Source organism: Exophiala bonariae (genome assembly GCF_035927105.1).
Source record: "Exophiala bonariae strain CCFEE 5792 chromosome Unknown scaffold_10, whole genome shotgun sequence".
NCBI lineage: Eukaryota > Fungi > Ascomycota > Eurotiomycetes > Chaetothyriales > Herpotrichiellaceae > Exophiala > Exophiala bonariae.
The window spans coordinates 1-11,172 of record NW_027042485.1 but is presented as its reverse complement, the minus strand read 5'-3'; the positions used below and the strand labels follow the sequence as shown (position 1 = coordinate 11,172).

The following is an 11,172-nucleotide window of genomic DNA, read 5'->3' as shown; positions in this document are numbered from 1 at the left end:
GCTTTGTCCATGGAACGCGTCCCGCCAGCAAACTCTCGTCAACAACATAATGCACAAGGAAACAACCATGAGTCTTACTCTGTGACATGAGAGACAGGCTCACTCTCCTACTCGTACACCAATTATAGCATCAATCACTCGCCTCTGCTTCCGAATAGGCTCTTCACACAAGAAAGAGACGCGAGGTGGCACACACACCTGTTTGGCGTCTCCCTTCGTTAGCGAAATTTCCCACCTTGAAACGCGACTGACGGCCACTCATTCAAAGCGGAGACATGCCACCTGCCACTTTAAAAAGAACTCCGTGCCACACTCCCTTTAACAAACTCCAAACTACAATTGAACCACCAAACTTCCAAAGTTCCTGGGCATTGGCACGGAGTGACCGTACTCTTCTTCTCTTGGTTCCAATTTGAAGGTCTATTTCCCTTGACGAGACTTTAGCCGTCACCCGAACACGATCGACAGCAATCGGAACTTTAAATCGTGCCTAGGCAGCAACCTAGGTTCACATTCGCACAGGTACGAGTAGACATCTCAAGTTCTATTCATGTGATACGAGTACTCGACGGCGCACCGCCATGTCCACTGGGTTTCTCGTACCTGGGCAACGACTATCGAACTCCTAACACGACCATGTGATCCAGATACGAGCTACCCAAGATTCACTTCCTCCCGTCCTCATTCATCCACTATATAGTATGATCAGTTAGTACTGACAGTAAAATTCCGTAGATAGGTGCATCCTCGGGTAGACCTCAAGATGTCACTCCTTGACGGACTCTACTCGAGTCGCAAGGCACAATCATATTTTTGAGTTTCAGCCACACCAAGCCAGCGAATGTCATGCAGACACGCCTGCGGGCTTGCACACGAATTAATGATCCACTACTCAATGATTCCAGCACTGGTGATGGTGGCAGCAGCCTTTTTTTAATCCGCTACGGCGGGAGCCTTGTTCAGTGAGATTGCGCTTGCCTTTGCCTGGTGATGATTCAGCACTATCAAGTATGCATGGCCCATCTATCAAAAACTCCCTGACAGTTTCATGTTGAGTACAACACCCGTGTGTGCGACGCCTGCATCCTCTCCGCTTGCACTGCACGGCGCTACACTGCACTGCACTATATTTCCAGAAGGCTGCGTGATCCTCGTCGTCATAAACTCATGATCCATTCATATCCGTGCCCCCGTCCCGTCGTAAGCCGTACATAAGAACAGTCTTAAGATCTTGGGCGGAAATCTTCTCATCGCTTCTCCCGCACATTCTGTCCCTGTAACGTCGATCCTAGCGGCTCGCCAATTGCTCCTGAAGAATACGCGGGTGGTAAAGTAGCCGCATTTCCATAGCCTTCGACTCCATACCCTGGTCGATTGACGCCCGGTTGGGAAGCACCTCCATATAAATCGGAAGAATAGCTGTCATTTCGTTTCTCTCCCAATGCTGGACGTGCTTCCGCTGGCACTACCCCGCCATCACCTCCTCCCACTATCAGCTGTTGTCCATTTGGCATGCGACCCACCACCATGCCCTTGGCCACTGATTTGATCACCGCTCGTCTCGACACCCCCATGGCATCGATGTACACCAAGCCGACATTTTTGACACCACCCGCCAATCCTGATGCGACATTTCCGGCTTCGGCCCCGTACTTGTGTCCAACCACATTGGTTGCAGCTGCCGAACTTGATGCCAGTAGTTGTCGTCCAGCGTGGTCAATGCCATCCGCAATCGTCGAGAACGCGATCATGGATTTATTGAGCACTCCGGGCTTATAATCCTTGCCAGGCTCCTTTTTGCTCCGCTCTCCTTTGCGCGCAAGCGACGCTCCAAAGTTTTGGGCGTACTTTCCCAACTGACCCACAGTCTTAGCACTGATCCCGACGGCTCCCTGTGTGAAGGAATGTATTTGTCGAATTCGATCGTGGGTGGCTGGTGAAAATGTCATTGGTTTGGGATTCGGCTGTGTCTTTTTCTGAAAAGAATCCGCTCCCGAAGTCATGGCCTTTGCAATGTAGGTCGATCCTGTCACTAGCAATCGAGAGGCTGTTGCCGAAGACTGCACAATTGTGGATTTGGCATATGCTGGATGTTTGGCCATTTCCAGATAATGCTCTGATACGTTGTCGACTCGTATTTGGTTGCCGGATCCTTCCTCGGGGAGTTGAATCTGAACGGGCGCTGGGAAACATATCAGTTTCTGACCATACATATATGGGGCAATGGCATCAGACTTACTCTTTGAACCGGGCTTGATAGCATTGGATTCGACAACGTTGTAACTGTCTGTGAGTTCACCAATCACGCTTCCGTTTTCTTCATCAATGAGAACAATCTGTCCGTGGTTTTGCTGGACCAGGGCTTGTTGTTCCTTGCCTGGTTTGGATGAACCAATGTATCCCTCACCAGGTTGATACTCTTGAGGATCGTATTGCTTATAGCCTTTCGGAGGGGCACTGGCACGCTCGAGAAATGCTGTACATTGTGCAAGAATGGTTTCGAAAGTATCAACCTCTTCTTGGGTCACTTTCCCGGGCCCGTGGCCAACAGAAGGGAATTGGATGCGAATGAAAGCGCCTGCATCAGGACCCAAATCCCATCGGGGAATCAGATAGCTGCTAGGTGGTTTGTGATAGACCTGGGTGCTTGCAGGCAAGGACAGATCAAGCTCTGGGGGAAGATGAAGATGGAGGTAGAAGTCTTCTTCAGGCGCTGAACTGGATGGATCGGTGGATGATAAGTCGGCAAAGGGTGATGCAGTAGGGACCATCAGCAGAGACATTGTTTGGGGGCCACTGGTGGTGACCAGATGTTCCTCGCCATTCTGAACAGCGTAGGCGGTTATATTGTTCACACTGAAGAGCACCTGAGGCTCAGAGTGGCCTGCAGACATGACCGGCGATGATGCAAGGAAATGGGGGTGGGAAGTGTAAGACTCAGAGGGATTTGACTGCAAAGGGCAATGTTCTAAGTGCAACTTGAAGGGAAGAGAAGAGGGAACAAAGCGCAGCAAAAGACAAGTGAGCTCATGACCAGGTGGCCGCAGAGGAGAGAGATCCTTATTATATCATTCAAACCCGTTGGTTGTTGGCTACATTAAACGCCAGATGGAGGGGATAGCGACGCCTGGGCACCACTCAATGCCGTTGAAGAAGTGGGCAGTTGGGAAGCAAGCAGCACAAGCAACTTGACCTTTGACGCCAAGTGGTCGGCGACGTCACAGTCTGTGGCGCAATACGCCACAATTCAGGCATCAGCCACAGAATCAGAGATTCAAGCTGATCTTCAATGTAGGGGGGATGAGAGTCTGGACCCTGGCCGGGCCTTGGTGCAGAAGTCGAACCTTTTTAAGGACATGTGCATCTTGGGTACTGATACCATTAATCGGAGCGATCAATCTCAAGCCGAAGATACCCACTGACTCGTACGGGTAAGCAAGGATCGATGACGAGAAGAAGCTCGTCGGAAGTCGGGGTCAATTCGCTATCAATAAGGTCACCGTATCCGTATGGGGGAAAAGACCGGGCCCGGGCCCGCCTGGAAAACAACAATAATAGGTGCAGGCGTTCGGGCTACTTGGTTGAATTTTGGGCGTCTCCGAGCAAGGGCCGCAATGTCTGGGGAACCTCCCGTGCTTAACCGTTACCGAGGCTGAGACTGCTGTTGATCAATCAATGCCAGAGTTCTTCAAATCTAAAAACACATACCCTTCGTACATTTTCAGCATTGTGCCCCCGATTTAACTCACTGCTCCCTCCTGCACTGCTGGACAATCGATTTCTTATTCCACCCCATCGACAACCCTTCTGTCCAACCGCCTCACAACACTCCCCACAATGGCATCGATATGCAGGTCACTGCGACCCCTCGCTAAGACCACCAGACCCCTTTCCACCTTCAACTCTACAGCTAGATTCACGCCCAGAAGGACTCATATACGGTGTGTTCATTGCTCGTCTTGAGAGAAGCAGTCATACTCATCTACCCGCAGGCAACAAGCCCTCTTCTCGACTTCCAGACGACACTACAACGACGATGTAGACCTTGCCTCTCTAACCCCAACACCCATTACACACTTCTCGGAGACCGAGGTTATGCTCGCAGAATCCGTATCAAAATGGGCAAACGAAGAAGTCGCTCCTAAAGTTCGAGAAATGGATGAGGCAGAAAAGATGGACCCCGAAATTGTCGAACGAATGTTCGAGCAAGGTCTGATGGCATTTGAAATTCCTGAAGAATATGGAGGTGCCGGGATGAACTTCACTTCTGCAATTGTCGGAATCGAGGAGCTCGCTCGTGTGGACCCTTCGGTCTCGGTCATGTGCGATGTTCACAATACTTTGGTCGTGACCGCCATCCTGAAATATGGTAGCGAGTCCTTCAAGAAAGAGTGGTTACCCAAGCTCGCCACCAACACCGTCGGATCCTTCTGTCTGTCTGAACCGGTCTCTGGTTCAGATGCGTTTGCACTCAAGACCAAGGCTGAAAAGACAGAAAGCGGCTACAAGGTATGCATATCGTTATCTGTGGAGAAACAATCACTGACTCGCCTTAGATCAATGGCTCTAAAATGTGGATCACCAACTCTATGGAAGCAGAATTTTTCCTGGTATTTGCGAACCTCAACCCCGAAGCCGGCTACAAGGGCATCACTGCTTTCGTCGTCACCAAGGACACCAAGGGTTTCAGCATAGCAAAGAAGGAGAAGAAACTCGGCATCAAGGCTTCCAGCACATGCGTTATCAACTTTGATGATGTCGAAATCCCAAAGGAAAACCTACTCGGCAAAGAAGGTGAAGGCTACAAATATGCCATTGGACTTCTCAATGAAGGCCGCATTGGTATTGGCGCTCAAATGACCGGACTAGCACTTGGTGCGTGGGAGAACGCGGCCAAGTATGTCTGGAACGATCGAAAGCAATTCGGTAAGCTCGTGGGAGAGTTCCAGGGCATGCAGCATCAACTTGCACAAGCATACGTGGAGATCTGTGCGGCTCGCGCTCTGGTTTACAACGCGGCACGAAAGAAGGAAGCAGGTGAAGACTTTGTAACAGATGCTGCGATGGCCAAGTTATACGCTTCTCAGGTCGCTGGGAAGGTCAGCGGGTTGGCCGTTGAATGGATGGGTGGTATGGGCTTTGTCCGAGAAGGTATCGCTGAGAAGATGTTCCGTGACAGCAAGATCGGTGCCATCTATGAGGGAACCAGCAATATCCAGTTGACCACGATAGCTAAAGCGCTCCAGAAGAAATATACGACGTAAATGGGGTGGAGAATTCAGGCAGTCTGAGCTATTAGCCTTTATAGATAATGTACTCTATGGAATTGTAAAACGTTTAAAATTCTGCGAGCGATGATCTGAAGCCTTGTCACCTTAAATGCCAGATTGTTGCTGGCGTGAGCCCTTCCCAGCCGTTCTTGGCTCTGACATGAACTTGCATTAAGCCAGAAAAATATTCGCTTACAAGTCGACAACCCACTTGGTACTCACCCAGCACTCGCACTTTTGACCTCTGACTAAGTGCCCAGATATTGGTGGTCAGGGTCCAAGTATATAAGAGGTGCTCCGCCTTTGACTGACATCTGCCGCCACCCACATTTCACCGATACACACTCAGGCACCTTTACTAGCGCCCAGTTAAATGGAATATGCTTCTGCAGGTATGGAAGTCGATTCTATTGAGCATAGAGCACCGCAGGCTTGTTTAGCTTGTCGCAAGTAAGTCTATTTCTCTTTCATGATTGATTTATCTTGTTATCCTGTCAGGTGAAGCCTCTGCTGTGGTTGAAGCACTTGGGATACACCAGTTCGATACTCAGATTGTCGCGAACCATGATATCTTGACCTCACTGCTCTTCAGAAGCAATACCTCCCCAACGGGCCCAATAGATTTGATTGTTGGCACGGATAACCCAGATATTTGTTCTAACTACAGACATCATCATTCAGACAGAAGCGAAAATGTGATAAGGCCCTCCCGAGCTGCTCACTATGTGTGCGGATGGCGCGATCATGTGATTACTCTGAGATCAGCCACCAGCCAAATGCCGATGACTTTGGGGCGTTGAAGCAAAAAATCACAGACCTCGAGGCTCGAATAGAAGGAAGGAGGTCTGATCTAGGGTGGCACGACCCTATCCGTTCTGTCAGCACGAGCAAAAGTCCAACATCGACCACCGACTTGACACTCTCCCAAGATGGTTCAACTTTCCCACCCATGTTCTTCCTAGACGCCGAGGTCTTCCAGGAAAGTAGCACAAAAATCATAAAGCCAGTTATTCCGGTTCCGACTGAAGTTGCCAATACCTTAGGGACGTCGATACTGGATATTCAAGATGTGGTGGATCGATATTTCGCAAATATCCACACTTGGCTACCCGTTGTGTCTAAGAAGCGAATGGAACTAAACTTGTCAAATCCAAGCCTTGAATTATCTCTGGAATTGTCCTTGCTATTGCTCGCCATGAAGCTCATCATTCAAATCCCTTCAGGCGACTCACAAAGTGTCCGATCTCCCTTGTATGCTCTCACCAAGCGATATTTCGCAATGGTGGAATCTGCCGGTATCATATCAAATCAGACATTGCAAGCCAATATCTTGATTAGTGCTTATGAAATTGGGCATGCAATCTATCCAGCAGCATATTTGACAACAGGCCATTCTGCGAGACTGGGACATGCTTTAGGTCTCAATGATCGTCAAAACGCCCCTCAAATCCACAAGAAGAAAGCAGCCGCGTGGGCTGAAGTGGAGGAGGTCAGACGCACATGGTGGGCAGTTATGCTTCTTGACAGATATGTCAACCTTGGTAGCCAGGGTCATCCATTGGCAACAGATGACCCAGCGAGAAAGGATATGTTACCAGCCGATGACGCTATGTGGGATGCAGGAGAGATGACCACCAGCGAACCACTATATGTGTCATCCCCTACGAATGTTCGAGCTGGTGCTTTTGCGCGCACTTGTCAGGCGACGCACCTTCTGGGTCGCCTAATTCGCCTATTGAACGACAATCTACTTGAAGCACCAGCACGTTTTACCGAAGCCATTCAACTACACCGTACCATCCAAGCATTAGCAAACCTGGTCCCGGCCGATGTCCAGCGATCTCCAGAGCAATTCGGAACCTCGATAGCGTTGTGCTACAGTAGCCTTATTCATCTATCAGATCCTTTTGCTTGTACCGAATCGAACCGAGGCGATCACACTGTTGAAGAAACAGAAATGCAAGGCATTGCTATCGCCGGTATGCGAAACGCCGCCGACGATGTATTCTCATTCAGTCAATTGTTGAGACGAAGCATGACTCAGAATCCAAGTTCCATTAGCCCTCTCGTCGGCGACTGTCTCTACATGGCAGCCGCAACCTATGCATGGATTGTGCACGAGACTGGTTCTCGCGAGGTTGCGGAGTCATATCACTCTCTGAAAAACGTCCTTGAAATCATGAGCTGTCGTTGGGCAGTGGGTGCTCAATATTTGGTAATTTTGAAAAAGGCCCAAGAAACGCTGTATCCTCAAACTCCACTCTTGCTGCGATCATTTGAAAATTGAGTATCGACTACTTAGGTTCGTGATCCACTGTGGACTCATCCTGACTGATAGCACAAGGCCGCCCTTTTCCTAGCCATCGCCCAGGGTGCCAGTAAATCAACACATACACGGCTACCACGATTGGCAAGAACTCTAAGCAGCCGAAGAAGACCTCATGAGTCGACAGATATTCCAATAAGCCCTCAGCAGTTTCGGCAAGACGAAATATTGTTCTCAAGTATACCGCTAAGGAGGCGACTAAGATTGCAGTGGAGAACACTTTCAGATCCCTGCCAAGCACCCTTCTTGCTTTAAAGGTGAACAAGACGAAGCAAAGAATGAATACTGCAAACGAGAACACCTGGAAAGCCAACCCAGCGAGTAGGATATTGTTCGCCGTGGTTGGATCCTTCTGATCAGAATAGGCTGTTCCTACAAGCGCAGCACCCGTGATCTGGATGGCCGTGGCGACAACATCACAAATGATGAAGATCCACAAGAGCACTTTCGGAGAGAGAGGCGCGTACTTGCGACCAACGATATTGATCATGACCGAGATGATGGTGTAGATTGCGGCGGAGAAGAACACCGGCGCGACGACGATGCAGAAGTACTGGGCGACAAAATACGAAACGGCGTATGGGTTCTTCTTGGAGGCGAGGATTCTGAACAAGTACCCAATGATCTCCATTACGAGTCCCACGACGACGGTGCTGAAATACCATGTTCGATAACGGAGGAGGTAGAAGAGATGAATCCCAAGCGCCACGACGAACAGGATGACACCCAGTAACCCGACAGCCAGAGATGGGACATATCTATGGAGCGATCAAGTCAGCCCAACGTCCACGGCGCCCAGACAAACCCTGCGGCGTTCAATACTCACCCATAAATGATTATACAGGCCGAGTCGTCGGTGTCAGGTCGAGGAAAATTGGGGTCAACATAGCCATATGTGATCCGGCTACAATCATCCGCCATGATGCGTCTTAGTGCAAAGAGGACTTTATCTTCAAGGAACAGCGATTCAAAAAACAAAAAGATGAACGATGTCGTGTATTGGAGCAAGACAAGAAGCATTAATCAACATTTAATAATAAACAAAACCTACTTCCTTTGACCGTTGAGAACGACACCTAGACACGCCTGACTCGAGTCAAGCATTTTTAGATTTCCGAAATTTTGTATGCAATGCTTCGATCATGCGCTGCGAGTCTTGACGTATGCCCAGTCACTAGAATATTTCATATTCGCTTAATTGGGAACTCTAAACACGAGGCTCCAGGAATTTTGCCTCGTATGGGTCACGGTCTAACCACGTGGGCGCGGAAAAGGGTTTCCTGTTTGATTTGCGCCTCTGGACATCGAACTCGTTTCAGTATTGATCGTGCTACTTAATGCATTACATTGACAAGAATTTGTCGCACATGAGAGTAGTGCGAAGGAAAAGAAGAATGAGGGAGTGGCGCTTTTTAAAGGCAAAACCATGGCGGTTTGTGCCGGAAAAACTGCCCCAATTTCGGATAAACTATACTAAACGGACGCCTTCTCCACACGTCGATTTTTGTCGCAACGTCTCCTGTTCGCAATGCGGGCATGGTGAGAAAGGAAGATATTATCGAATCTGACGACAAACGCGTTTCAAGAGATGAATTGATCATGATATGGCTATCCTGAGAGCCATCATGTAAATTGAACGTCCGGTCCACAATGAGTACCCCCAAAGCCACGAGCTACAAGGCTCGTAAGGAAGCTTTCGTCTCCAATCTCTCGGGAAGTTCGTTGACAGATATCAATCTGGTCACACTTGTTGCTGCTGTGAGTTCTACAGACTAAACCAAATTCATCCGGCTCTGACGTTCTGCTCCAGTCGGCGATACTCCTTTGGACGATCCTGCAGAAGAGACAATCATTTTTTACACCATACACCCCGGTGGCAGCCGTCGCCGATTTTCTGCTCAATGTCTCTGCCATTCTCTTCGCCATCACACTATATTCATCAGTACCGTTGTTCTTGAACATCTTTCTCATCACTCCAGCGGTTCTACTACTTGTTCTTAACAGTCCGACCAATGATCAACAGACCCAATCCTCGGCTTCGAAATCAAAGCAGCAGAAGAAAGCGACCAAATCGTCCAACACCTCGTCGTCTTCTGCACCCAACGATGCCAATAATGATGCATCATCTAAACCCGCCAGACTCCCGGTGAGGCCGTTCGTGACCCACTACCGCGGATCCATGCTAGTGGTGACCTGTCTCGCCATTCTAGCAGTCGACTTCCCCGTCTTCCCACGTCGATTTGCCAAAGTAGAGACATGGGGCACCTCATTGATGGACATCGGAGTCGGTTCTTTCGTCTTCTCAGCAGGTGTTGTATCAGCTCGTGGCCTCATCAAGTCTGAGCAGCAATCTGGTTCTGCCAGAAGCACCTTCTCAACCCGCTTCATCCAAGCACTCCGGCATTCACTTCCTTCGCTCGTCCTAGGCTTCATCCGACTCTGGAGCGTCAAGGGCCTGGATTACGCCGAGCACGTGACCGAGTATGGCGTGCACTGGAACTTCTTCTTCACACTGGGTTTTCTGCCTCCGTTCGTCGAACTCTCAGACACCATTACGCGAAAGCTCGTGAGGCGGTATGAGATCTTGGCTCTTCTACTGGCCGTGACATACGAGCTGGTCCTCAACAACACCGACCTACTTGCATACATCCTTGTCTCACCACGCGGACCAGACCTCCTGTCTAAAAACCGTGAGGGCGTTTTCTCCTTCATTGGCTACCTTTCGATCTTCCTCGCAGGGAGAGGCACTGGTGTCTTCGTCATGCAATATCAAGACTCACCAACCACAACCACGAAGCCTCAAAACAACACCAACACCAAGATCAATATCAACGGCCCCGCCACGACCGCCACAAACCACGAGCGCACCACCGTCCTCAAAAACCTGCTCATCCAATCCCTCATCGCCAGCCTCCTCTTCCTCCTAACCACCACCGTGTACGGCCTCAATCTCAACGTCTCCCGACGCCTCGCCAACCTGCCCTACACGCTGTGGATTGTGGCGTTCAACAACGCGCAACTCCTACTCTTCGGGCTCGTCGAGTCCACGGGGCCCTCCTTCACATATCTCCCGCAAGACGCCGCACGAGTCCAACACGCCACGAGCTTCCTGCTGCGCGTCTTCAACAGCAACGGCCTGGCCGTCTTCCTGGTCGCGAACCTCTTGACCGGCCTCGTCAACCTCACCCTCAACACCCTCGACATGCCTGATGTCGCGGCCATGGCCGTGCTCGTCGCTTACGCCGCGGCCGTCACGGGCGTCGCGGTCGCGTTGCATCTCTCCGGTTGGAAGATCAGACTTTGATTTGATCCCGGTGGATTTCTCTAACCCTTTCCGACTGGGTTGGACGATTGAGGATGAGGATTGCTGTGCATGGGACATGGGATCTGTTGTGCGTGCTTGATGCTTATCTGCACTCGTGGCGCGTTCGAGGGATAGATAGACCATGCATGCATGCATGCACGGTACCGGCTTCACCGGCCCCTCGCCGACCTTTCTTCACGTCCCATTTTGGAATATCCCTCAGGAGGGCGAAGGCACCTCGTTGTATTTGGAGAGAGAGAGAGAAATATATA

General features: G+C 50.1%; 5 protein-coding genes across 5 annotated transcripts; 3 read left to right on the top strand and 2 right to left on the bottom strand.

Moving 5' to 3' along the window:
• Positions 1 to 1,247: 1,247 nt before the first annotated feature.
• LTR84_001285 (uncharacterized protein) lies at positions 1,248 to 2,894 on the bottom strand (the record flags this gene model as incomplete). Its single annotated transcript, XM_064844910.1, has 1 exon — positions 1,248 to 2,894. One exon carries the CDS (start codon positions 2,892 to 2,894, stop codon positions 1,248 to 1,250), a length of 1,647 nt encoding a protein of 548 aa, XP_064707168.1.
• A 943-nt stretch (positions 2,895 to 3,837) lies between these two features.
• Positions 3,838 to 5,264, top strand: LTR84_001284 (uncharacterized protein; the record flags this gene model as incomplete). The annotated part of the gene is made up of 3 exons (XM_064844909.1): positions 3,838 to 3,941; positions 3,993 to 4,509; positions 4,557 to 5,264. The coding sequence occupies 3 exons, from the start codon at positions 3,838 to 3,840 to the stop codon at positions 5,262 to 5,264; spliced, it is 1,329 nt and encodes a 442-aa protein (XP_064707167.1).
• A 739-nt stretch (positions 5,265 to 6,003) lies between these two features.
• LTR84_001283 (uncharacterized protein) lies at positions 6,004 to 7,557 on the top strand (the record flags this gene model as incomplete). Its single annotated transcript, XM_064844908.1, has 1 exon — positions 6,004 to 7,557. The coding sequence occupies one exon, from the start codon at positions 6,004 to 6,006 to the stop codon at positions 7,555 to 7,557; it is 1,554 nt and encodes a 517-aa protein (XP_064707166.1).
• A 7-nt stretch (positions 7,558 to 7,564) lies between these two features.
• On the bottom strand, positions 7,565 to 8,517 carry LTR84_001282 (uncharacterized protein; the record flags this gene model as incomplete). The annotated part of the gene is made up of 2 exons (XM_064844907.1): positions 7,565 to 8,354; positions 8,423 to 8,517. 2 exons carry the CDS (start codon positions 8,515 to 8,517, stop codon positions 7,565 to 7,567), a joined length of 885 nt encoding a protein of 294 aa, XP_064707165.1.
• Positions 8,518 to 9,246: 729 nt separating this feature from the next.
• LTR84_001281 (uncharacterized protein) lies at positions 9,247 to 10,900 on the top strand (the record flags this gene model as incomplete). The annotated part of the gene is made up of 2 exons (XM_064844906.1): positions 9,247 to 9,354; positions 9,407 to 10,900. The coding sequence occupies 2 exons, from the start codon at positions 9,247 to 9,249 to the stop codon at positions 10,898 to 10,900; spliced, it is 1,602 nt and encodes a 533-aa protein (XP_064707164.1).
• Positions 10,901 to 11,172: the final 272 nt, after the last annotated feature.